The following is a 27,196-nucleotide window of genomic DNA, read 5'->3' on the forward strand; positions in this document are numbered from 1 at the left end:
CTTTCCTGCCTCCTCTATGATCTCTCTCTCTCTCTCTCTCTCTCTCTCTCTCTCTCTCTCTCTCTCACACACACACACACACACACACACACACACACACAGAGCATCCTCCCTACTTATTAACTTATGTTTTCCTGTAATACTCCTGTAACAGCTTCCCTACTGCTCCTCTTTCTCTAGTCTATTTTTTTTTATCTACTTGAAATATTCTCATGTATTACTCTGATCTTTCCTTCCCCTGGTTTCCCTATTATGTACAGAATAAAAGTGTAAAATTCTGATACTGGTCTTCAATAAAATTCAAGGTCCTTAGGAGTTTATTTGTACCTCATTGTGTTTTTATATTATGCTGCTGCATCTTCTTCACTAGTCTTTCACGCATCCCTTAGTCTTCAGGTAACATATATATATATATATATATATATATATATATATATATATATATGCTTGAAAGGGACCTAAGAGGCTTTCTAGTCCAATTCTCCCATTTTACAGATGAGGAAACTGAATTGGTCATAGTAACATTAGGTATGGTTTGAATCCTGATTCTCCAAAGACAGTGTTATTTCCACTGTACCTGGCTGTCTTTTCCTATTTGTAATCTCTCCTCTATCTTGAAATAAATACTTCCTTCTCCAACTTTTTAAATGGTGTTTGAGGAGCAAACATCTGATTTACTAATTTATCTCTTTGAAAAATTCAGCCCCCAAATTTGGGAACATGGGTAAATATTCTTTAAATTTTTTAAAATGGTTTTCATTGATAATAATAGATATTTGATCTCCTTAAGCAATGCAAAGCATTTAACATAAAGTCTCATTTGGATCTTAATATAACCTTCAAGGTAGGTGCTGCATATATTATCTATTTTACAAATGAAGAAATTGACTCAAGAAAGTGATGTGATTGATGCATGGTCATTGATCTAATAAGTTTCAGAAAGCTAGATCTTTATGATTCCAACTCCAGAGCCCATTCTTGCTGTACCAAACTGCTTCTTGCCCAAAGCTTGGAAGATTCAACAAGATACCTACTGTATCTTATTTTCCTATCTGTCAGCAAATATTTATTAAGGACCTACTCTATACCAGCTTCTGTGCTGAGTAGTGGGGATAGAAAAATATAAGTGATATGGTCCAGACTGTCATAGGACTTACATTCTCATAAGACAGATGAGATGGACTTATGTAGATCTAGTAAGATAATACAGAATGTTGCCTAGATCTGGACCCTAGATCTAGAAGAACCAGAAAAGGTCTCCAGGAGAGGGGTTAAGTCTTGAAGAAAACCAGGGATTCTAAGAAGCAAAGAATAGCATTTCAGGCTTAGGGAATAGCCAGGGTAGAGAAATGGAGAGATGGAAAGAGAAAGAGAAGAGAGCTGGAATGTCATCTGAGGAAAAGAAAGATGTCAGCATCATTGGACTGTAGCGTGTTGGGGACAAATTCTTGATTCTAGAAAATGGGAGCTATGTTACCTTCATATTGACCATGAACTCTCTTTCATCTGGTACCATCTCCTTTTGCTGCTGCCTTGGAGCACAAGCTTATGTCTCTAAAGACTTAGAGCAAATCTTATGATGGCTACATTTCAAATCCACTAAATGTTGGTTTTTACTTAGTTACATTGGACAAAATTTACTGAGGTTATATAAAGTTGGAATTTTTAAATCATTCTTGTGTTTTGGGAGACTTTAGAAAGTAGTAGATTAAAGTACTTTTGGTTCAGTATTTAAGGTTGTGAGAGTGTTTTACTTTTCTTTTTGGTTATCTTCTAACTCTTTTTTTGGCTTGTTTTTTATTTTTCCCAGGTGATTTCAGATACAATGGATCTGCTTTTCAGAATAAGGGGAGGCCTTGATCTAGCATTTCAGCTAGCTTCTACTGATGGTATGTTTCAAAACCCACATTATGGTTAGAAAAAAAGGTGATAAAACATTCTGGACAGAACTTTCTTGCTGCTCAGTATCACTGCTCCCTTGAGCATCCTACTCTTCAGTCAGTCAACAGGCATTTATTAGTTGCTTTCTATGTGCAAGGCATTCTAGAGTTACAAAGAAAAGTCCCATCTTTATTCCTTATTTTGGCGACCCTGAATTACAGGTGACTTTGTCATTAGGGTATAAGCACTAGAAAGTCAGACCATCCTGAAAAGGCACTAGTCTATAAGCACCAGCCTAACCAAATTTAGGGAGATCTGGTTAATTACTGATCAGTTTTTGTTTTTTATTTTTTTAAATCACAGTAACTCATGAAAACCATTTACTAAATTATAAAGGAATTGTAGTCTGTGTTAGTGTAGGAAATATCTATGTAAATGAAATCACAAATCCTTAAAATATTGAAGTATTGCTAACATTTGGATTTTCTCTAACAAGTGAGATGGTCTCTGGTTCCCTGAACGTAGATTTTTTCCTCATTTTGCCATGGATTCAGAAAGCTCTACCTTTTTTGTTAAAATGTATTTATTCTTATTTTGTTTTTGTATTTTAGGTTTTTGCAAGGCAAATGGGGTTAATTGGCTTGCCCAAGGCCACACAGCTAGGTAATTATTAAGTGTCTGAGGCCGGATTTGAACTCAGGTACTCCAGATTCCAAGGTCGGTGCTCTATCCACTGCGCCACCTAGCCGCCCCTCCAGTTCTTATTCTTATTTTGCACAATTTTTTTTATATACATTAATAAAATACTCTTGTTTAAGAGTAAACATAATACCCCCTCCCCCCCCAAAATATAGACCCACATGAGCGATAAAGTAAAGGGGAGAGAAAAAAATTAAAACTAAAAAATATAGTAATAATTTTAGGTATGGCCAGGTGGTGCAGTGGGTGGAGCGCTGGCCCTGGGGCCAGGAGCATCCAAGCCCAAATCTGGTTTCATACACTCAACAATCACCCAGCTGTGTGACCCCACACAAGCCACCCCAACCCATTGCCCTGCAATAACCAAAAGAAGAAAAAAAAAGACCCAAAATAAAATAGTAATGATAATAGGGGCAGCCAGGTGGCAGACAGAGCACTGGCCCTTGAGCCAGGAGCACCCGGGTCCAAATCCGGCCTCAGACACCCAACAATCACCCAGCTATGCAGCCCCAGTTAGGCCACCCAGCCCCATTTGTCCTGCACCCCCCCAAAATAATAATAATAAAAAAATGTGCTTCAATCTGTGTTCCAACACCACCAAAAAGTTACTTCCATATTTTTCCACCGTTGCCATTGCTGATCTCAACTCCTCCTTTCGTACTTCTCCACTACCATGTACTATATTTTCTCTCTCCTTTTACTCTGACTCTGCTGTAGGGTAGCTGAGTGGCACAGGAGACACATCCCCAGTCCTGGGGCCAAGAGACCCTGAGCCCCCATACCACCCCTTAGGGCCAGCATCCACCTGGCCCTATGGTCCCAGACAGGCCATCCAATCCCAGCCCCTTGCTAGAAGTAAAAAGGAAAATGTGTTATATCTGACCACTCTCCCCCCATGGTCCATCCTCTCCTCCATCATTCACATCCCCACTTCCCCCTGCCCCCCCCTTTCCTTCTTACTCCAGATACGTATACCCCATTGAGTATATATATATATATGCTGTTTCCTCTCCTAGCCACCACTGATGAGAGTGAAGATTCCCTCATTTCCCCTGGCCTTCCCCCTTTCCATATCATTGCAATAGCTCATTGTAATAAAGAAAATACTTATTACATGAGATATCTTGGCCTATTTCCCCCTCTCCTTTTTCTTTCTCCCATTACATTTCCCTTTTTTCTATTGACTCCATTTTTACACCATATTTTATCTTCAAATTCAGCTTTCTCCTGTGCTTCAACTATAAAAGCTCCCTCTACCTGCTCTATTAACTGAGAAGGTTCATATGAGTATTATCAGTATCATTTTTCTATGCAGGAATACATGCAGTTCCTCATCAAGTCCCTCATATTTTCCCCCTCTCCTCCAATCTCTATGCTTCACCTGAGTCCTGTATCTGAAGATCAAACCTTCTGTTCAGCTCTGGCCATTCCAACAGGAACATTTGAAATTCCCCTGGTTCATTGAAAGCCCATCTTTTTTCCCTGGAAGAGGACATTCAGTTTTGCTGGGTAGTTGATTCTCAGTTGCATTCTGAGCTCTTCTGCCTTCCAGAATATTATATTCCAAGTCCTACGAGCTTTTAATGTAGTTGCTGCTACATCCTGTGTGATCCTGATTGCAGCTCCACGATATTTGAATTGTTTTCTTCTGGCTTCTTGAAATATTTTCTCTTTGACTCGGGAGTTCTGGAACTTGGCTATAATATTCTTGGGGGTTGTTTTTTTTTTTTGGATCTCTTTCTCGGGGAGATCGGTGGATTCTCTCCATTTCTATTTTGCCTTCTGCTTCTAGGATATCAGGGCAATTTTCCTGTAGTAATTCTTTGAAAATGATGTCAAGGCTCTTTTCCTGATCATGGCTTTCAGGTATTCCAATATTTTTTAAATTATATTTCCTAAATCTGTTTTCCATATCAGTTGTTTTTTCAATGAGATGTTTCACATTTTTCTTCTAATTTTTTATTATTTTGGTTTTGAAGTATTGTGTCCTGATTTCTCATAAAATCAGCAATCTCCCTGAGTTCTGTTCTTTGTCTGAAGGATTTGTTTTCCTCAGAGAGCTTTCTTTTCTTTTCTTTTCTTTTCCTTTCTTTTCTTTTCTTTTCCTTTCTTTTCTTTTCTTTTCTTTTTTTTTAGGTTTTTGCAAGGCAAATGGGGTTAAATGGCTTGCCCAAGGCCACACAGCTAGGTAATTATTAAGTGTCTGAGACCGGATTTGAACCCAGGTACTCCTTCTGACTCCAGGGCCAGTGCTTTATCCAGTACACCACCTAGCTGCCCCCTTCAATAACTTTTTGAATTGTTTAATCCATTTGATTTATGCTGGTTTTTAGCATGTTATTTTCTTAAGCATTTTTTTGCATCTCCTTGACTAAGCTGCTGACTTCATTTTCATGTTTTTCCTGCATCTCTCATTTCTTTCCCCAATTTTTCTTCTATCTCCCACACTTGATTTTCAAAGTCTTTTTTCATCTGTCATAGCCCAAGCCCAATTGCTGTTTTTTTTGGAGTCTTTAGATGCAGGAGCTTATGCTTCTTCATCTTCAGATTGAGTGTTTGGATCCTTCTTGGGATCACAGGCAAAGTATTTCTCAATGGTGTTCCTCTTTTTTCTCTGCTTACTCATTTCTCCAGCCTGTGCCTGGTTTTAGGGTGCTTCCTGAGCTTTTGAGTATTAGTGGGACATCCCCCCCCACCCAAGGATCTCAGTGTGTGAGGCTCTGTCCTCCCTCCTGGTCTGTGAATGACCATAAGTGCCCCCCTCTGCCATGGGGCTGAGGTGGGGGGGCCCTGCTGTTCTATGGGGGGGGGGGGCGCCTAGACTGTGATCAGGATCTGAATGTGGTCAGAGCCCCAGAGTCCTGTTCCAGGGACAGAAGACAGAGCTCAGCAGTCTCTCTCCACTCCCCTCCTTAGGCTCAGCACTCATGCTCTGGGGGCTCTTGCTTACTGGCTCTGCCTGCTTCTGGTTTCTGTATCTGGGCTGCAGTGACCACACTGCTTGCTGTGTGCCCTGAGTGCTGGACTTCACATTGCTCTGGCAGAGGTCCCCCGCTGATGCCCCAAATTGTGTCCGGTGCTACCCTGGGTGTAAGTCAGGAAACCACCCCCCCCCCCAGCTGTGAGCCACGGCTCCCAGTGCCCTGGGGCTGCCTACAGGAGGCTTACCTTGGGTTGGAGAATTGCCTCACTAGGTCCTTAGGTGGATTTTTTCTCTCGAAAATGTAGTTAGAGTCCTTACCTAATAAGTTTTAAGAGAGAGCACCTAAGAAACTATACTCTCTTGTCGTCATCTTACCTCTGCCAAGAGAAAGATCTATTTTAATTTAAGTCCTACTTTGGGAATACTTCTCATTGTCCCCCACCCAAGTAACTCTCTAAGTTACTAATCTGCATTGGTGGAAAGAGTTTCTGTACTGGACGTTCATATTTTGATGAAATCACATGTTTAAGTCTCTCAAAATCTGTTTATTGAGAGGTGAGGAGGATATTATATGTATTAACTAAAATAACAGACAAAATTTAGCTTAAATATGTATTTGGGAGACTTGGGGCCAAAGAAAAGCCCAGAAGTTCACCTGTGGTTAGGCAAGGAGAAAGATAGTGCAGACCAAAAAAGAGGGAGACCATTGGCTGACTTCTGCCAGGATGGCATTATAAATTACCAGACATTAGAACATCGTCATAAAAGGACAAAAAGTTTATCTTCTTCTAACAATGCTAAAAACTAGTCTCTAACTGGTTCTCATTAGAGGGGAAAAAAGATGTGATATGAACTCCCTTCTGACCCTAATCCTAACAAGCAGCCTGGATTAAAATTTTTCTTTGTGTCTGTCATGTGGTATTTCCTCAGCCTGCTTTCTGATGCTCATAATTTCCATATGAGGGTAAAACTTTTTCATTCCTGGGAAGGATAAAAGGCTTAAACACAGTATCTTGTTAGAGCATTACTTTTAGATCATATTTTGAGGACATTTTACAGTCTGTAAAATTTTACAGACTGTAAAATGCTTATCTAACCAAATGCTTATCTAACCAAAACCTGATGAAGTAAGTAGTGTAAAATGTAAGCCTCACTTTACAGATGAGGAAAAAATGACTCTGAAAGTTAACTCACTTGTCCAGGATCACCCACTTTGTGTCAGAGCCAAGATTCAAATAGTATCTGACTCCAACTTTCAGTTCTGTATCCACTCAAATCAAAGGATAATATCAGTAAATATAAGGTGATCAATATTAGATCATTCCATTTGGTACCTAAACTATGGGGATGGTCATTACTGAAAGAGAGGAAAGGGGATAGAGACTTAACCTTACGGACTTAACCTGGGATCTAACAATTTTATTGGCAGCATTCAACTGAAATTGTTCACAAAATTATTTATCTCTTTAGAAAAAAGCTAGGCGCAGTAGATAGAGCACCAGCCCTGGAGTCAGGACACCTGAGTTCAAATGTGACCTCAGACACTTAATAATTGCCTAGCTGTGTGACCTTGGGCAAGTCACTCTTAACCCCATTGCCTTAAATTTGAAAAAAAAAAGATTAACTTTTATCACCTAAGGATCTCACCTATGACTTCCCTGAGAAAATAGAGCCCATTCATCATGTTCTCCTCTTGAACCTCTCTTCTTTCCCTTTCTCTCATCCTTTGTTCAAATCTTTGATGAAGTTGGGATCCTTCCTTTCCAAGGCTCTTGATCTTACTCCCACCTTCTCTTCCAAGAGCTTGCCTTCTCTATCATTCCCTGTCTTCTGTGTTCAGTCTTTGTATACTAGTTCCTTTCTGACAATCTATAGTCATGTGCCAGTTTCCCCCATTCTTAAAACCCTTCACTTGATCCTGCTATCCAATGAAGCTATCTCCCTCAAACTTTTCCTTTTTGTAACCAAATCTTCAGAAGGAGTTGTTCCTATTCTTGTCCTTCATTTGCTCTCTTCCCACTCAGGTCTCTATCCCTTTACAAACTCCCTTCTGACTCCATCATTCAATTAAAATTGCTCTCTCCATGAGCTATTTGTAACTACGCCCAAAGGGCAACAAAAATGTGCATACCCTTTGACCCAGCAATACTACTACTGGGTCTATACCCTGAAGAGATGATGAAAAAGGGTAAAAACATCACTTGTACAAAAATATTTATAGCAGCCCTGTTTGTGGTGGCAAAGAATTGGAAATCAAGTAAATGTCCTTCAATTGGGGAATGGTTTAGCAAACTGTGGTATATGTATGTCATGGAGCACTATTGTTCTATTAGAAACCAGGAGGGACACGATTTCAGGGAAGCCTGGAGGGATTTGCATGAACTGATGCTGAGTGAGACCAGCAGAACCAGAAAAGCACTGTACACTGTAACAGCAACATGGGGATGATGATAAACCTTGAAGGACTTGGTCATTCCATCAGTGCCACAATCTGGAACAATTTTGGGCTGTCTGCAAAGGAGAATACCATCTGTATCCAGATAAGGAGCTGTGGAGTTTGAACAAAGTGCAAGGACTATTCCCTTTAATTTAGAAAAAAAAAATATCTTATTGTCTGATCTTGTTACCTCTTAGACGTCTTGTCTCTTCCTTAAGGATATGATTTCTCTCTTATCACACTCAATTTGGATCAATGTACAACATGGAAACAAAGTAAAGACTGACAGATGGCTTTCCTTGGGGCATGGGGAGGGAAGTAAGATTGGGGGGATTATTGTAAAACTCAAATAATATCTTTAATTAAAAATACAATTAAAAAAATAAAAGAAAAAAAACAAAAAACTGCTCTCTGCATTCTGGAGTCCAATTTGGAATTCTGGAGAGCAATTTGGAACTATACCTAAAGGGTAACAAAAAGTGCATACTCTTTGATCCAGCAATACCATTACTGGGTCTATACCCTGAAGAAATGATGAAAGAAGGTAAAAACATTCACTTGTACAAAAATTTTCATAACAGCCCTGTTTGGTGGTGGCAAAGAATTGGAAATCAAATAAATGTCCTTCATTTGGGGAATGGCTTAGCAAACTGTGGTATATGTATGTCATGGAACATTATTGTTCTATTAGAAACCAGGAGGGATGGGAATTTCAGGAAACCTGGAGGGATTTGCATGAACTGATGCTGAGTGAGATGAGCAGAACCAGAACATTGTACACCCTAATGCAACATGGGGGTGATGATCAACCTTGATGGACTTGCACATTCTATCAGTGCAACAATCGGACAATTTTGGGCTGTCTGCAATGGAGAATACCATCTGTAACCAGAGAAAGAACTGTGGAGTTTGAACAAAAACCAAGGACTAGTGCCTTTTTGCTATCTTTTATACTTTATGTTTCTTCCTTAAGGATATGATTTCTCTCTCATCACATTCAATTTGGATCAATGTATACCATGGAAACAATGTAAAGAGTGGCAAATTGCCTTCTGTGGTGGGAGGGAAGTAAGATTAGGGGAAAAATTTTAAAATTCAAAATAAAATCTTTTTTTAAAAAATTGCTTTCTCCAGAATTGTAACTATCTTTTTTTTAAAATGATGTCTTATTTTGTATATCATGGTCATTTCTCTATATACTCCCTACTTCTAATCCTACCCCAGAATTGAACCTCCTTTGTAACAACAACAACAGTTAGACAAAGATAACAGAAACAGTGACTACATTTGAGAGTGTATGGAAGTTTAGACTCCCAGGGTCCCCCAATTCTTTACTAAGAGAAGAAAGGTTCATAGATAGAGTTGGAAGGACAGTTGGAGGCAAGCTAGCCTAATTGACCCTTCCTGAGGAAAGTCAGAACCAGAGTGGTAGTAAAGTGACCAAATTCAAACCCACCTTTTCTGAATCTGCGGATAGCTGTTGTCCCACTGCTCCATGCTGTCATTATCTACCCTACAATCCATGTTGTAGGTGAGAGATGAAACCAGGGCTCTCCTGACTCCAAGTTTGCTTTTCCACCAGCTACTCTGCACAGTGCTTCAGGTCCTGGTTGTTATGCAATTAGGAATCTTGTTCTCTCAGATGTTTTCCTCTGACTGCCTTGTTGAAGCTAAGAGAGCACTCAGATGGTTTCCTAAAATGTCTCCACATTTTTCTCCCATTAGTGTGCTGAGCTTCCCAGGACCCTTACTGAATTTAATCTTAATAATATTGTGGAGAATGATAGATATATAGTTAGCTAGTTAGATGGATGGATGGATGATAGAAGTAGATAGACATGTCTGATTGATAAATGATAGAGAAGTAGATAAATTATACGTGACAGTGAAATAGATGATAGAGTAGATGATGATTAGGTAAATGATACAGTAGATGATAGATGAATAAGTAGATGATAGGAAAGTAAATAGACTAGAGAAGTAGATAGATTTTAGAGAAGTAGATAGTTACATAATAAATGATAGAGAAGTAAATAGATTATAGAGAAGTAGATAAATGGAAATGATAAGTAGTTAATTGTAAAGAAAAAGATGATAGAGAAGTAGACTATAGAAAAACAGGTAGGTGATAGATGGTTGGTTCTTGTCCTTCATTATCAAAGAAGACCAAAACAACATCACTGTGTTTGAAACAAATTGAAGTTTGTCTGACTGATCAGACCAATACAAGCTCGTAATGCTCTACCACAGGTTGGGCAGAAATTATCTATATGAACCCTGAGGGTGGGTACTCTAAATTTAAGCATGGTAGAGAAGTATATAGATAGATAGATGATAGAGAAGTTGATAGATAAGAGAGAAGATAGGTAGATAGGTACAAAGATAGGTAGAAATAAGGTAACATTTATTATATACTTATGACGTGCCAAGCATTCTGCTAGATGTTGGAGTTATATTCCAGTGAGTGAAGGCACCCAGCACATTTGGGAGCTAGAGAAAGGAGGACAGGGAGTAAGGAACAAAGTCAGAGATGAAGTAAAGTATCCTGAGGCTCACTTCTTGGCATTTCCCAAAGTAGAGAATTCAGTGTTTTACTTGATGTTTCCTAACTTTTTTGTTTTGTTTGTTTGTTTCTCATTGCAAGGCAATGGGTTTAAGTGGCTTGCCCAAGGTAATTATTAAGTGTCTGAGGTCAGATTTGAACTCAGGTACTCTGCATTTATCTTTGCTATCACAAAAGTATTATATTGAATATTTTGAATTAGATAGGACAGTTTTCCTACTTTTTTAATTCTTAAGAGTATGTGACTAGAAGTGAGATTTCTAGGTCAGACTCCAGGGCTGGTGCTCTATCCATTGCGCCACCTAGCCACCCCTATGTTACCTAACTCCTGCTATTTTTTTAAAAATCTTGACTATATACGTTTTGTGATTATACTTAATATACTTTGTATTTACTTAGCTATGAATAATGATGTATCTCACTAGTAGAGTATAGCTTCCTTGGGGCCAGGGGCTGCTTCTTGTCTTTCTATTCTTAGGACCTAATATAGTTTCTGAATTGTTGAAGTTATCCCTAAGTGATAGGAAAATCATTAGAGAATTATCTTAATAATAGCAAATATATTCTTTTAATTCAGATATTTCTACGAAAAAGGCATTAAAGTATGTACTGAGTGATCTTTCAGCAAAACTGTCGTCAAATGCCCTCGTGTTCAAAATTTGTCATAGTTCAGTATACATATGGCCTAACAGCAACATGAACACAGTTCCTGCAGAACTAACTGACGATTCTGCTTGTAAAGAAATACTTCGCTTTATTCAGTGAGTATGCTCTAATTTTTATTATCAATAGCTTTTGCTTTTACTATTCACTGCTGAATATATTTTTTCTACTCTTCCTTAGCCTACTTACTCTCCTTCTCTTTTAGTCAAGGTGAAAAAAGAAAAAGAAAAAGTTTAGTAAAACCAATTCTTTGACTGTGTTTAACAATATTTGCAATTTCCTGCATCCATAGCTCTCTAGTTATGCAGTAAAGGGAAAAATAAACATGTTTTTACCTCTTCTCTAAAGATAACCATAGTCATCACAATTACACAATTCTCAGTTTAATTTATTATTTCCATTTATGATGTATGTATTATGTATTTTGATTTCCTAATTTTCTTTCTTCCTAGTTTAGTCTATTTCAATTCATATAAATTATCTAATTTTTTAAAAAATTTCTTCATCTTTCATTTCTAAGGATTTATCTTTGCTATCACAAAAGTATTATATTGAATATTTTGAATTAGATAGGACAGTTTTCCTACTTTTTTAATTCTTAAGAGTATGTGACCAGAAGTGAGATTTCTAGGTCAGAAGTTATGGACGTTTTAGTCACTTTTTAATCATAAATACAAATTGTTTTCCAGAATGATTGGACCAATTAACAACTCCATCAAAAGTATATTAGTGTTCTTACCTTCCTGCAACCCTTTCAGTGTTCACTGTTTCTTGGGTGCTAAATTTCTGGTTGTGAATTGAAATTCACCTTAGTTTTGATTGGCAGTTTTCTTATAATTAGTGATTTAGAAGTAGTTACCATGGCCAATTATAGTTTGCAAGCCTTCTTTTGAGAACTGGTTGTTCATATCTTTGACCATTAATCCAAAGAACACATATCTGTGTTAGCTTCCAGAATATCTTTTATATCAGATCCCTGTCAAAGATACTTGATGCAGTGAGTATGTTTTAAAACTTAGCAGGAATAGTTTTAAATGATGAATGCCCTAAAGTTCTTTGTATATTAAAATTTTAGATTTGACCAAGAAGAGGAGACAAAGCGAAAATTCAGCAAAAAGAAAGATAAAAAGATACAAGGACAGGTAAGCTTGTCACCCATGTTAATTAGGAATCACATAGATCTATAGTTTCTTCTATATGTAATTGTAAGATTTCCTAAGTCATTTGCTTATTAAGATGTTTTATCTTATAATTTAACACCTCCCGTATTTCTTTACCTTTTCACATTTTGGACTTTTAGCTCACAAGAATTCATATCAGAAAGTTAGTTCACTTTAGTTTGCTTTTGTGTTAACCCAAAAAATCTTAAATGCAACAATTATCACCTACAAATGTTTGTCCTTCATTCTCTTTTTTTAAATTTATTTTTATTAAAGATGTTGAGTTTTACAATTTTCCCCCCAATCATACTTCCCTCCCTCAACCCCGCCATGGAAAGCAATCTGTCAGTCTTTACTTTGTTTCCATGTTGTACCTTGATCCAAATTGAGTGTGATGAGAGAGAAATCATATCCTTAAAGAAGAGACAAGAAGTCTAAGAGGTAACAAGATCAGACAATAAGATATCTGGTTTTTTCCTAAATTAAAGGGAGTAGTCCTTGAACTTTGTTCAAACTCCACGGCTCTTTATCTGGATACAGATGGTACTCTCCTTTGCAGACAGCCCCAAATTGTTCCTGATTGTGGCACTGATGTAAGGAGCAAGTTCTTCAAGGTTGAACATCACTCCCATGTTGCTGTTAGGGTGTACAGTGTTCTTCTGGTTCTGCTCATCTCACTCAGCATCAGTTCATGCAAATCCCTCCAGGCTTCCCTGAAATCCCATCCCTCCTGGTTTCTAATAGAATACTAGTGTTCCATGACATACATATACCACAGTTTGCTAAACCATTCCCCAATTGAAGGACATTTATTTGATTTCCAATTCTTTGCCACCACAAACAGGGCTGCTATAAATATTTTTGTACAAGTGATGTTTTTACCCTTTTTCCTCATCTCTTCAGGGTATAGACCCAGTAGTGGTATTGCTGGGTCAAAGGGTATGCACATTTTTGTTGTCCTTTGGGCATAGTTCCAAATAGCTCTCCAGAAGGGTTGGATGAGTTCACAGCTCCACCAACAGTGTAATAGTGTCCCAGATTTCCCACAACCCTTCCAACAATGATCATTATCCTTTCTGGTCATATTGGCCAGTCTGAGAGGTGTGAAGTGGTACTTCAGAGAAGCTTTAATTTGCATTTCTCTAATAAGTAATGATTTAGAGCAATTTTTCATATGGCTATGGATTGCTTTGATCTCATCTGTAAATTGCCTTTGCATATCCTTTGACCATTTCTCAATTGGGGAATGGCTTTTTGTTTTAAAAAATATGACTCAGTTCTCTGTATATTTTAGAAATGAGCCCTTTGTCAGAATCATTAGTTGTAAAGATTGTTTCCCAACTTACTACATTTCTTTTGATCTTGGTTACATTGGTTTTATCTGTGCAAAAGCTTTTTAATTTAATGTAATCGAAATCATCTAATTGGTTTTTGGTGATGTTCTCAAAGTCTTCCTTAGTCATAAACTGCTCCCCTTTCCATAGATCTGACAGGTAAACTAGTCCTTGATCTTCTAATTTGCATATAGTATTTTTTTTTATGTCTAAGTCCTGTAACCATTTTGGATCTTATCTTGGTGAAGGGTTGTCCTTCATTCTCAAAAAGGACCATGACAACAGGGAGGTGATGCAATTGACAAACACATGAATTGAATTTGAGTGGGGGGGGGGGCCGTGCTAAGTCACCAGCCTCACTTTCTCCTCCAGAGTCATCTAGGTCCAGTCGTCAGCTATGAATCAGGATGACTATAGATGACCCTGGATGCAAGGCAGTCAGAGTTAAGTGACTTGCGCAAGATCACATAGCTAGTAAGTGACAAGTGACTGGGGCTGTATTTGTACTCCCATCCTCCTGATTCCAAGGCCAATGCTCTATCTGCTGCACCACCTAGCTGCCTAGTGAGACTGGCAATTTAGCACAGCCCCCCTCACTCAAATCCAGGTTATGTACTTGTCAGGTCAACTCTGATGTTATAATCTTCTTTGAGAATAAAGGACAAATATCATCATCATCATCCTTATACAAGAACCACCTACAAGTAGAAAGATGAAAAATGAATCCATGCTTTAGAATATATTTGATGATCTCACTAAAATTAATTACAATTGTCTTTATAGCTTCAGATAATAAATATAGATCTCATGCTGGAAATGTCAACTTCTCTAGCTGCTGTAGCTCCCATCATTGAAAGAGAAAGTGGAGGTCACCACTATGTTAGTATGACTTTGCCAGTTGATACTGTTATATCTGCAGATCCAGAAGAATCATGGGGAACGTAAGTCTTCTTTGCCTCATTTTTATAAACATGTTACTCCACACAACTTCCTGCATTAATCATGGTATTGTATGTATTATTTCTTTTAAAAATATGAATAATGTAATAAATATTAGTTTTATCTTTGATTAGAGATAAGCCCAGGAGCCTGGATTAAAAGAAAAAAAAACCTGTTCCTATTTTTCTCATTGATTGTGACTTTGTTCAAAATACTGCTGTTATTGATGCTATAAAAATCTGGGGGCGGCTAGGTGGTGCCCTAGGATAAGAGCACTGGCCCTGGTGTTAGGAGGACCTGAGTTCAACCAGTCTCAGATACTTGCCAATCACTAGCTGTGTGACCTTGGGCAAGTCACTTATTCCCAGTAGCCTTGGGAAAGAAAAAAGAAAAAAATCTGTAGGTAATTAGGAATCAGTTAACCATGTCATGTTACGGTATTTAGCCCACACCTTGTTTAAAGTCCCTGGAAGTCCAACAAATACTTTCAGATTTAGGCTGTCAGAAATATTGATGTTACCTAACTCTTTTTTTATTTTTTTTAAATCTTGGCTATGTACCTTTTGTAATTATACTTAAATATTTTTCTTCATTTGACAGAGTTCGAAGTCATCTAGTAAATTCAATTCACAACCAACTAACTGATATGGAGAAATGCATTTTTAAATACATGAAAGGAACATCTATAGTAGTCCCTGAGCCACTGCATTTTTTATTACCTAGAGAGAAAAATCTTGTAACAATTTCCTATCCATCAGGAGTTCCAGATGGTCAGCTACAATCTTACAGAAAGGTAAAAATCTCTTAGTTAGGTCTTGGGAACCAGGTACAGGTAGTTCCTAATTTAGTTAGGGCTACATAAAGATAATGTATGGAAACAATTTTATTTTACAGTAATACTGTTTCAAAAGCAAAATTTGTCAAATAATTCTGCTATTCTAATTTTCAACTAAAGTACAAATTGATGTATTAAATCCATAATAACAAATTCACTGTCATTTTGCTTTTTCATATCTAATGTGGTCTACGTATTATAAGACATTCTCAGAGTTTATGAAGTAATGTAAATGACAGGGTCAAGTAATAACATTGTTAGGTGTCTTCTATCTTTATATCCCTCTAGTATGAGAAAAAATTCAGGGAAGGCCCTAGGCAAAATTGTATCCTATTTTCTCCTAATGCCTCTTAGATTATTAGTTGATCTTACTCTTACAGAATTGTTTACATTTTAGTAAATAGCTCATGATTACTAAAAAAATGAAGATATATAATTGTGAAGTGATAGAAATTGGGTTATATTTTTTTTACCACATGACCTTGCCAGGCTGGAATTTCCTCCTATCTTACAACAGAAGCAGCTGCCTGTTTGATGGGCTGTACCAGGAAAAAAGGACTCAGTCCTGACTCTCTTCTTCTCTCCTCCTTTCAGACTTTAGGCAATGCAAGTTTCTTAACTTCTAGATTTTCTCCTTAGTACAGGCAACTTGAGCATTGTTATCTTTTACATATATGCCTAGGGATGTAGTTAGAAATACTTCAGACTTTCAGAGTGAACTACTGTATTATCTCCCCTTATGCTTTGTATATAAAAGATCCCATGGATCGCCATAAGGTAGATTTTTAGTTCTCTTGCCACAGAGTTGATTGGCCTTTTGAAAATATCTTTTTTTATGAAATTTATTATGCCCATATTTTTATTTAATTTTTAAAAACTTTTCAGATTAGTCCCATATATATTACCTCCCTCCATCCCCACCTTTTTTGCTTCAGTTTTGTGCCTTTTTTAAAGCTGTTTTAAAAAACAAAATAAAACTTGGTGTTCAACCAATAGATTTTTAAAAAGACTTTTCTTACAGGACAATTAATATTCAGTTACCTTGCTATGGCAATTTTTTCAACCATTTTTTAAACCATACAATTTTTAATTCTTTGATGCCATATGAACTACTGCTATAAATGGGTGTGTATGTGAGCTCGTTTGTGTGTGTGTGTGTGTGTGTGTGTGTGTGTGTGTGTGTGTGTTAGAAAGAAAGACACCTTGTGTGACTTCCTTGAAGCGTATGTGTGGTAGAATGAATATATTTGTATAATTTAGTGATTTTTTTTTTACTACAATTTGACTTTTTTTTTTCCAGAATGTGGATCAGTTCACAGTTCTACTATCAGTGCCATACTGAATCTGTCATCCCTCAGCTCTTCCAACAGTTTTCCCATTTTCATTTTTTTTCCATCTTTGCCAGTCAGATGTGCATAAGATGAAACATCAGAGTTAATTTTACTTCTCTAATTAGTGATTTGAAGCATTCATATGGCTGTTAATAGTTGCTTTTTTCTTTAGAAATACCCTTTGATCAATTACAGTAATTAATTTTAAATGAATAGTTTTAAAATTATTTCTAAATGCCTCCTGGTGGTAATTTTTAGAAATCATTTAACTAGATATTTGGGTGGCTTATGAACCAAGGACATGAACCAAGTATTAATTTGACCTTGTTTCTCCTTCTGTCCCTAGCATAGTTCTTTTATTCATAGTAAATAGTCAATATTTAATTGTTTTCATTGAATTTTGAACCCTAAGTATCTTTTCATGCCTATGAAAATATGCCAGTAAAATATATATTACACAATATCTATTTTCTTGATGTCAATCATTCTAATATTTTCTCAGAATTTATTTGAAGTCTATTATGGATTTAGTGCCTGGGTACTTTTAAAGTCACATTATGATTCTTATTTAAAGCCTTTTTCATTTTTTTATTTATGAAATACTTGGGAAAATAATGTTGATTAAAAAATTCTTGTGGTTAAAAATCTTTCTAAATAGTATACCAACTTTTCATATTTAGGATTATTATTGAATTTGGTTTATTTAATGGATTAAATTTAAAGATTCATCTAAATCTCTATTTCTCCCTATTTACTCTCCTTCCATTTAGGAATTACATGACCTATACCACCTACCTCATGATAGACCTTACTTCAAAAGAGCTAATGCCTATCACTTTCCAGATGAACCATATAAAGATGGATATATCAGGAATCCACATAGTCAGTTAAATCCACTGGGAGCAGAGTCTGGTATGGTAAGTTGCTTTATGGAAATCTAATTATTATTAAAATTGTAATAATTATTTTTTAAAAGATCATTAATAGAATGATAGCATCCTGTTAGTATTCAAAACAAATTAACCTTGGTAATATTTTTTCTCTCCATAAACTCTCTTGCTCTATCAGCTAGAAATAATGTGCAAGAACTAAAATAGAATAGTTTTCTCAATCATATTTACTATTATTTGAATTCTTATCTATGCCATGGTATCTTCTAGACTGGATATAGAAGAAATCACAACCCTGGAATAATTTTTTGCTAAATGAGGAAAATCTTAAGAAATGATATGATTTAAAAGTCTTTTCTGTCATATGATTTTTCCATAGTACTTTTCATCTGGACTATTTTTACAGAACTTGATCTTTTTTTGTCCAAGATTATGTTCTCATCATTCATGAATGTATTCATATGTGTATGTACATATGTATGGATAAACTTGTATCTTATGTACCTTCCACAACGACATTGTCAGCCTTTTTAGGGCAGTGAGTTGTATTTTGGAGTCAACACAGCACTAATCTACAAAGTAGGTAACTGGTAAATACAAATCTTATAAAATATATATTTCCAAGTACTATGTATGTTTGTACTAAAAGAGACCTAGAATGTTGACACTATCGAGTATTAAATAGTAACACTAATACTTATATAGGGCTCTTTTGATGGGAGCTCTTCAGCTGCTTTTAGTCAGAAGAGATCAACACAACATATTCTTTTTTATTTCTACAGTTCATTTATTCTTCAGAGATGTTTAATTCCAGTGTTTAAATTTAATCTCGCTTTGGATTTTATTCCATGCTACACACAATGCAATCAGATATCATACTGACTTGGAATATATTTGTGTCACCAAATTAATAAGAAACACAAAAAGAATATAGAGTCATTTGGTCCATAGTGAATTCTTTACCCTGTTCAGAAAATTCAATCATAATTTCAGTAGCTGTTATTGATTTTATATTACCAACATTTTGCATGCAAGAAATTGGATTAATAGAGTATTTTCAAGACAGTTATCTAGGAATTTAGAAGTAGTGAAGATTGTTAAAAGTCATAGGGAGAAAAAAGCAGATCTTTGGTATTTCCTATAAAACATTCAATTGTCAAAATGTTGAAGTTCAGTAAATTATAAATGGCATGCCCTGGATGGATTCTCAAGAAGAAATAGTCTTCTTTTACATAAATTATAAATATAGAAAAAGATGAAACATTATTCAGTACCTTTTTAACACTAGGTGGAGACAGTGCTTAAAAAGAAAACTAATAAGCCAGTTTCACAAAAGATTATAAATACAAAATACTAAAGTAAAATTAAAATTTGAGTCAATTGTTTACAGCAGTATATTATGAAAATTTTTCATCATAATCAAATGTTTATACCAGTTATAGAAGTCATATTCTCTACATAATAAAATAAACCAAAAAAACCATATAATTATTACAGTGCAGAAAAAGCCTTAATAAAATAATAAATGTGAAACTTTCAATCATGATTTAAAAAAAAACTAAAGGGGAAGCTAGGTGGCGCAGTGGATAAAGCACCGGCCCTGGAGTCAGGAGTACCTGGGTTCAAATCCGGTCTCAGACACTTAATAATACCTAGCTGTGTGTCCTTGGGCAAGCCACTTAACCCCATTTGCCTTGCAAAAATCTAAAAAAAAATAAATAAAAATAAAAAGAATAGTTATAGAGTTTTTTTTTTAGGTTCTTACAAGGCAAATGGGGTTAAATGGCTTGCCCAAGGACACACAGCTAGGTATTATTAAGTGTCTGAGACCGGATTTGAACCCAGGTACTCCTGACTCCAGGGCCGGTGCTTTATCCACTGCGCCACCTAGCTGCCCCTATAGAAATGTTTTACCTTAATATAATAAAAAACAGGTGTTTAAGACTCAATCTAATATGCCACCCAGAAGTATTGGAAGTATTCCCACTAAAAACATGTACAGAGTGAAGAATGCCCACTCTTACCCCTTTTTTACATAATTTTAGAAATCATACAGTTGTTGTAAGACAAGAAAAGATATCAAAGCAACTAACAGCAGAAAGTAATTATTTGCAATTAACACATTATAACTAGGAAATCCACCAACCAACAAGTGAATGGAAACAATAAATTCAGCTAAGTCTCAGTATACAAAAGTAACCTGCATTCTTATTTACTAGTTAGGAAAGAGAAAACAAATTTTAAAAATCCTACTAACAAAACAAAAACGATAAAATATTTGAGAATTAATCTACCTATACATATGTGGAATTTTTGAATAAGTATAAACTTATAATGATTGAAAGAAAGATCTGAATAACAATAGGAATAGCCATTAATCACAAGTGAATATTATTCACTTAGTAAAAGTGATATTTCCAAAAATTAATTTAGATCTTTACATGGAGAATCTGATTTGTCAGTGATAAATTCCTTATGTGGAAACTTCACCAGTGCTGATAGTAGCCCATAAATGATCTTTTGTCTTTAATTCTTGAAGAAGACTGTGACATCAGGAGAGCTTATGCCATGACAAGCATGTGAATTGGATTTGAATGGGAGAGGCTGTGCTAAATCACCACCTTTTCTCCAGAGCCATCTGGATCCAGTGACCAGAGATGAATCAAGATGACTGGAGATGGCTCTGGATGCAAGGCAGTCAGGGTTAAGTGACTTGCCCAAGGTAACATCACCCAAGGTAATTATCAAGTATCTGAGGCCAAATTTGAACTTCCATCCTCTGATTCTAAGACCAGTACTCTATCCACTGTGCCATTCAGCTGCCCTAGATTATTTAATACATAATTATTTAATAATTAATAATTTAATAGAAAATTATTTAATAGATAATAGACCTAGGAAATTACTTGTAGCACACAGTTGTGACTTAACCTGAGGGTCACAAGAGAAGAGGGATAGAATTTGTGTCCAGCTCTTTATGTTTCTAAATTCAATACTCTGTATTTAATGTATATTTAATACCCTATATTTACCCCAGCACAGGAAGCTTGAGACTGTACCCACTGTGCCCCAGGAGCAGAGCTCAGCTTTAAAAGTTACAAAAGAGACTAGAAAATGAACACGCACACAAAAGAAAGTCCTGACATAGAAAGCTACAGGGAGATCACAACACAAATTCAGAACAGTACAACAATGTCAAATGCCTACATGCAAAGTGTCGAATGAAAATATGAATAGGTCTCAAGCCTTTTTTTTGTGTGTGTAATAAATTTTTGTGTAATAAAGGACCATGGAATGATAGATTAAAAGTCAAGAATTTCCAGGGATTCAATGGAAAAAAAAAAGTAAAAAGAAGGTGATTTAGCCCTATCAGATCTAAAATTAGGTTATAAATTAGGTTTTTGGAAGAACTCAAAAAAGATTTTAAAAATCTAAGTGGGGTAAAAGAAAAATTGGGATAAGAAATGAAAAGCTTTATGCAAGAGAAAGTCACCAGCTTGGAAAAGGAAGGACAAAAAATAACTGAAGAAAACAATGCCTTAAAAATATAATTGACCAAATTGAAAAAAAAAATTCACTGAAGAAAATAACTCCTTAAAAAGTAGAATAGGTCAAATGGAAAAGGAGGTACAGAAGCTAATTAAAGAAAGTAATTCCTTAAAAATTAGAATTGGTGTAGTGCAAATTAATGACTCTATGAGACATCAAAAATCAGTCAAATCCAATCAAAAGAATGAAAAAAATAGAAGAAAATGTAAAATATTTAATTGAAAAAACAGCCAACCTGGAAAACAGATCCAGGAGAGATGATTTAAAATTATTTTAGGTAGAAAGTCGTGATCAAAAAAGGTGCCTGGACAGCATCTGTTAAGAAATTATTAAGGAAAGGTGCTATGATATCCTAGAACCAGTGGGTAAAATAGTCATGAAAGAATGCACTGAAGACCCCCCTGAAAGAGATCCCAAAATAAAAAATTCAAGGAATATTGTAGCTAAATTCAAGAGCTCCCAGACCAAGGTGAAAGTATTTCAAGTAGTTAGAAGGAAACAATTCAAATATCCCATTAGAAATTTCTAAATTAAAGAATCAGAGAGCTTGGAATACGATAGTGTGGAAGGCAAAGAAACATGTATTACCACCAAGAATCAACTATCCACCGAGAATCAACTACCCAGTCGACTACTTTTCAGGGGAAAAGTAGACAGTCAGTAAAGTAGAGGACTTTCAGACTTTCTTGATTTAAAAAGACTAGAACTGAACAGTAACTTCAGTCATTAAATAAAAGACTGAAGAAGCATAAAAAGATAAGCAGGAAAGAAAAAGAAGCATTATTCAATAAGGTTGAACTGTTTACATCCCTACATTGGAAGATAATATAAAAAAAAATTAAGGGGTGTAAAAGGGATTACATGGAGAGAAGAAGAAAGGAGAAGACAAAATAGGGTAAATTATATTGCATAAAGATGCACAAAAGACCTATTACAGCAGAGGTAAAGAAGGAAGAGTGAGCATTTTATGAATCTTATTCTCATTGAATTTGGATCAAAGAGGGAATGACAAATACACTCAGTTGGATATAGAAATATAGGGAAGAAGAAGGGGGAAAGAAAAAGTATGGGAGGGGGCGGCTAGGTGGCGCAGTGGATAAAGCACTGGCCCTGGAGTCAGGAGTACCTGGGTTCAAATCTGGTCTCAGACACTTAATAATCACCTAGCTGTGTGGCCTTGGGCAAGCCACTTAACCCCATTTGCCTTGCAAAAACCTAAAAAAAAGAAAGAAAAGAAAAGGTATGGGAGAACAGAAGTAGAAGTGGAAAGAGGAGAGAAAAGGGAGAGGAGGAACTGATAGAAAATAGGACAGATTGAGGGAAGAGCGAAGGTCAGAAGCAAAACACTGGTGAGGAAAGCATGAAGTCAAAGTAAAGAAAAATATAAATGGGGAAAAATAGGATAGAAGGAAATACACAGACATCATAATTGTGAATATGATTGGGATGAACCCTTCCATAAAATGGAAGAAGCTAATACAGTAGATTAAAAATCATTATGTCTACAAGAAACACGTTTGAAGCACAGAGATACATACAAAAGTAAAAGGCTGAAGCTGATTATATTATATCTCAACCAAAGTAAAGAAAAAAGTGGGGGTTAACAATTCGTATCTCAACAAAACAAAAAAAAAATAATCGAATTAAGGGAGATAAGGAAGGAAACTGCAACTTCCTAAAAGGTACTATGAAGTACAATGATAGTGAAGTAATATTGATACTAAATATATATGCACCAAATGGTAAAGCATCCATATTCTTAGAGGAGAAGTTAATTGAATTACAGGAAGAAATAGAAGGCAAAATTATACTAATGGAGGACTTCAGTCTCCTCTCAGAACTAGATAAATCTAAAATAAGAAGTTAATGACCTGAATAGAATTTTTTAAAAATTAGATACAATAGGTCTCTGTTGAAATTGAATGGGAATAAACTGTCTTTTCTCAGATGTACATGACATCTACACAAAAACTGACTGTTTATTGGGGCATGAGAACCTCACAATCAAATGGAGAAGGGCAGAAATATTAAATGCATCCTTTACAGATCATGATGTAATAAAAATTTTGTGTAATAAAGGACCATGGAATGATAGATTAAAAGTCAAGAATTTCCAGGGAGTCAATGGAAAAAAAAAGTAAAAAGAAGGTGATTTAGCCCTATCAGATCTAAAATTAGGTTATAAAGCAGCAGTCATCAAAACTCTCTGGGGGTGGCTAGGTGGCAGCTGGGGTGGCTTGGTGTTACAGTGGATAGAGCACTGGCCATGGAGTCAGGAGTACCTGAGTTCAAATCCAGCCTCAGATGCTTAATAATTACCTAGCTGTTTGGCCTTGGCCAAGCCACTTAACCCCATTGCCTTGCAAAAACTTAAAACAAAATAAAAAAACTCTTGTATTGGCTAGGAAATAGAGTGGTGGACTAGTGGAATAGACTAGATGCAATAGCAAGAAATGATTATAGTAATCTGGTGTTTGATAAACCTAGAGTCCAGCTATTGGGATAAAAACTCTCTCTTCGATAAAAACTTGGGAAAATTGGAAGTTAGTATGGAAGAAACTTAGATTAGACCAACACCTCATACCCTGTACTGCAATAAGATCAAAATGGATACAGGATTTAGACATAAAAAAACAATATTATAAGCAAACTAGAAGATCAAGGAGTAGTTTACCTGTCAGATCTATGGAAAGGGAAGCAGTTTATGACCAAGGAAGAGATGGAGAACATCACTAAAAACAAACTAGATGATTTTGATTAATTAAATTAAAAAGCTTTTGCACAGATAAAACCATTATAACCAAGATCAAAAGAAATGTAGTAAACTGGGAAACTATCTTTATAGCTAGAATTTCTTACAAAGGACTCATCTCTAAAATATACAGAGAACTGAGTCAAATTTAAAAAAAAACACATTCCCCAATTGACAAATGGTCAAAGAAAATGCAAAGGCAACTTACAAATGAGGAGATCAGAGTGATCCATAGTCATATGAAAAATTGTTCTAAATCATTACTTATTAGAGAAATGCAAATTAAAGCATCTCTGAGGTACCACCTCACCCTTCTCAGACTGGCCAATATGACCAGAAAGGTCAATGATCATTGTTGAAAGGGTTGTGAGAAACCTGGGACAGTAATACATTGTTGGTGGAGCTGTGAACTCATCCAGCCTTCTGGAGAGCTGTTTGTAACTGTGCCCACAGGGCAACAAAAATGTGCATATACTTTGATCCAGCAATAACACTGCTGGGTCTATACTCTGAGAAATCATTTAAAAGAGTAAAAACATCACTTGTACAAAAATATTCATAGCAGCCCTGTTTGTGGTGCCAAAAAATTGGAAATCAAATAAATGTCCTTCAGCTGGGGAGTGGCTTAGCAAACTATGGTATACATATATGGTGGAACACTATTGTTCTATTAGAAACCAGGAGGGATGGGAATTCTGGGAAGCTTGGAGGGATTTGCATGAACTGATGCTGAAAGAGATGAGCAGAATGAGAAAAGCACTGTACACCCTCACAGCAACATGGGGGTGATGATCAACCTTGATGTATTTGCTCATTCCATCAGTGGAACAATCAGGGATAATTTGGGGCTGTCTGTGATGGAGAATACCATCTGTTTCTAGAGAAAGAACTGGAGAATTTGACAAAGACTAAGGACTAGTATCTTCAATTTAGGAAAAAACCCTGACACCTTATTGCTTGATCTTGCTATCTCTTATACTTTATGTTTCTTCCTTAAGGATATGATCTCTCTCTAATCACATTCAATTTGGATCAGTGTATACCATGAAAACAATGTGAAGACTGGCAGATTGCCTTCTGTGGGGGTGGGGGGAAGTATGATTAGGGGAAGAATTGTTAAACTCAAAATAAATAAAATCTTTAAAAATAAAAAGAAATAGTGTGGTGGATTAATGAAGTAGAATAGATTCACAGGATATAATAGCAAATGACTATACTGATCTGTTTTATAAATTCAAAGACTCCAGTTTCTAGGATAAGAACTCAATTATTTAACAAAAACTGCTGGGAAAACTGGAAAACACATGGCATGGCAAAAACTAGGCAAAGACCAATATCTCACACCATATGCCAAGATAAGGTTAAAATGGGTACGTGATTTAGACATAAAGGGTGATAGAAGCCAAATAGGAGAGCAAGGCATTGTTTACCTGTCATATCTATGCATTACATTATAGATTACTGATTACCTTAAAGATTTTTACTCAAAACCAATGTAACCAAGATTAAAAGGAAAGCAGTAAACTGAAAAACATTTTTTTCAACCAGTGTTTTTCTTTTTTTTTTTTTTTTTGCATGGCATTGGGATTAAATAACTTGCCCAAGGTCACATAGCTTAGGTCATTATTGTCTGAGACTGGATTTGAACTCAGGTCCTCATGATTCCAGGGCCAGTGCTGTATCCACTGCACCACCTAGCTGTCCTCTTTAAAACCAATGTTTTTAATAAAGGCCTTGTTTTTTAACTAAGCTATATAAAGAACTGAGTCAAATTTCTAAGAACATTAGTTGTTCCCCAATTGATAAATAGTTGGAGGATATGAACAGTCAGTTTTCAGATGAAAAAATTAAAGCTGTCTTTTAAAGCTACCTATAGATATATGAAAAATGCTCTAAATCACTATTGATTAGAGAAACAAATTAAAATAACTCTGAGATGCCACGTTCACTCACTATTCAGATTAGCCAATATGACAGTAAAGGAAAATAATCAATGTTGGAGGGGATATGGGAAAACTGGAACACTAATACATTATTGGTGGAGTTGTGAATCTCCATTCTGGAGAATAATTTAGAATTATGCCCAAAGTGTTATAAAACTGTATATATACTTTGATCTATTAATATTACTATTAGATCCGTTTTGAAAAGAGATCATAAAAAAGAAAAAGAACCCACCTATAAAAAAATAAATTTAGCAGTTCCTTTTATAGTGGCAAAGAAACTGAGGGAATGCCCAATCAATTGGAGAATGTCTTAACAAACTGTAGTAAATGAACATAATGGAATGCTATTGTTCTATAAGAAATGATAAGCAGGTGGATTACAAAAAAATGTGGTAAGATATACAGGTACTGATGTTGAATGAAGTGAATAGAACCAGGAGGACATTGTACACAATAACAGCAATCTTGCATGATGATCACTTATGATAGACTTAACTCTTCTGAGTAGTTCAATGATCCAGGACAAAAAAAGACTCATGATGGAAAATGCTATCCAAATCCAGGGAAAGAAGTTTAGAGTCTGTGTATGAAAGCATAGTATTTTTGCACTTTTGGAGTTTCTTCTTTCTCAATTGTTTTTCCCTTTTGTTCTGATTCTTCTTTCACAACATGACTGTGGTTTAACATATTCCATATGTACAAACTACATCAGATATTGCTTCCTGTCTTGGGAAGTGAGGAGGGAATAAGAGAGAAAAATTTAGAACTCGAAATGTTATGAAAACGAATGTTGAAAACTATCCTTACTTGGAATTGGAAAAAATAAAATCCTATTAAGTGGGGGGAAATTTTTTTTAACAAAAATAAAAGAAAATCTGGGAAGATCTTTTTGAAATATGTCATGCATAACTTTTTTTTAGTTACACGCACAATTTTTAAAAAGCAGATTCATCAGAATGATGTGCACTCAGATCATATAAGAGGTGAAATGAATGACAACAAAAGAATAAAAAAAATCTTGATTAGGTACTTGGGAAGAAGGGGGAAATGTCAAAAATTCACATGATATTACAATGGAATGAATTGTTAATTATTGATAAGTTAATTTAAATGTAAATGGCTATTAAGCACATTTAGTTGACCATAATGATGTTCTATGTTAAAAAAATTTTTAAAAATATAATTTTAACATAGTTTTAATGGCTAATATGGAAATATGCTTGACCTGATTTTATATGTTTAATGGTATTTATTGCTTGCCTTCTCAGCATGTGGAGAAGAAAATTTGGGACTG

The 27,196-nt window shown here is 35.7% G+C and overlaps 2 protein-coding genes across 3 annotated transcripts in view; one reads left to right on the forward strand and one right to left on the reverse strand.

Annotated features, from left to right (window-relative positions):
- Positions 1–27,196, reverse strand: part of CFAP96 (cilia and flagella associated protein 96) — an 87,147-nt gene that overhangs the window by 57,003 nt on the left and 2,948 nt on the right. Inside the window, exon 2 of one of the 2 annotated variants that reach the window (XM_074228850.1) lies at positions 5,749–5,821. The exons of the other annotated variant lie outside the window; for it this stretch is intronic. The gene's annotated coding sequence lies outside the window, so the exon portion shown is untranslated. The remainder of the gene's footprint in view (positions 1–5,748; positions 5,822–27,196) is intronic. 2 annotated transcript variants of the gene reach the window in all.
- UFSP2 (UFM1 specific peptidase 2) overlaps positions 1–27,196 on the forward strand; it is a 41,213-nt gene that overhangs the window by 2,766 nt on the left and 11,251 nt on the right. The window contains exons 2-7 of the mRNA XM_074228844.1: positions 1,811–1,889; positions 11,081–11,264; positions 12,242–12,308; positions 14,444–14,601; positions 15,200–15,392; positions 17,536–17,682. Of these exons, the coding sequence (XP_074084945.1) occupies positions 1,811–1,889; positions 11,081–11,264; positions 12,242–12,308; positions 14,444–14,601; positions 15,200–15,392; positions 17,536–17,682 (828 nt within the window). The remainder of the gene's footprint in view (positions 1–1,810; positions 1,890–11,080; positions 11,265–12,241; positions 12,309–14,443; positions 14,602–15,199; positions 15,393–17,535; positions 17,683–27,196) is intronic.

The sequence above is a fragment of the Macrotis lagotis genome, chromosome 3 (assembly GCF_037893015.1).
Source record: "Macrotis lagotis isolate mMagLag1 chromosome 3, bilby.v1.9.chrom.fasta, whole genome shotgun sequence".
NCBI lineage: Eukaryota > Metazoa > Chordata > Mammalia > Peramelemorphia > Peramelidae > Macrotis > Macrotis lagotis.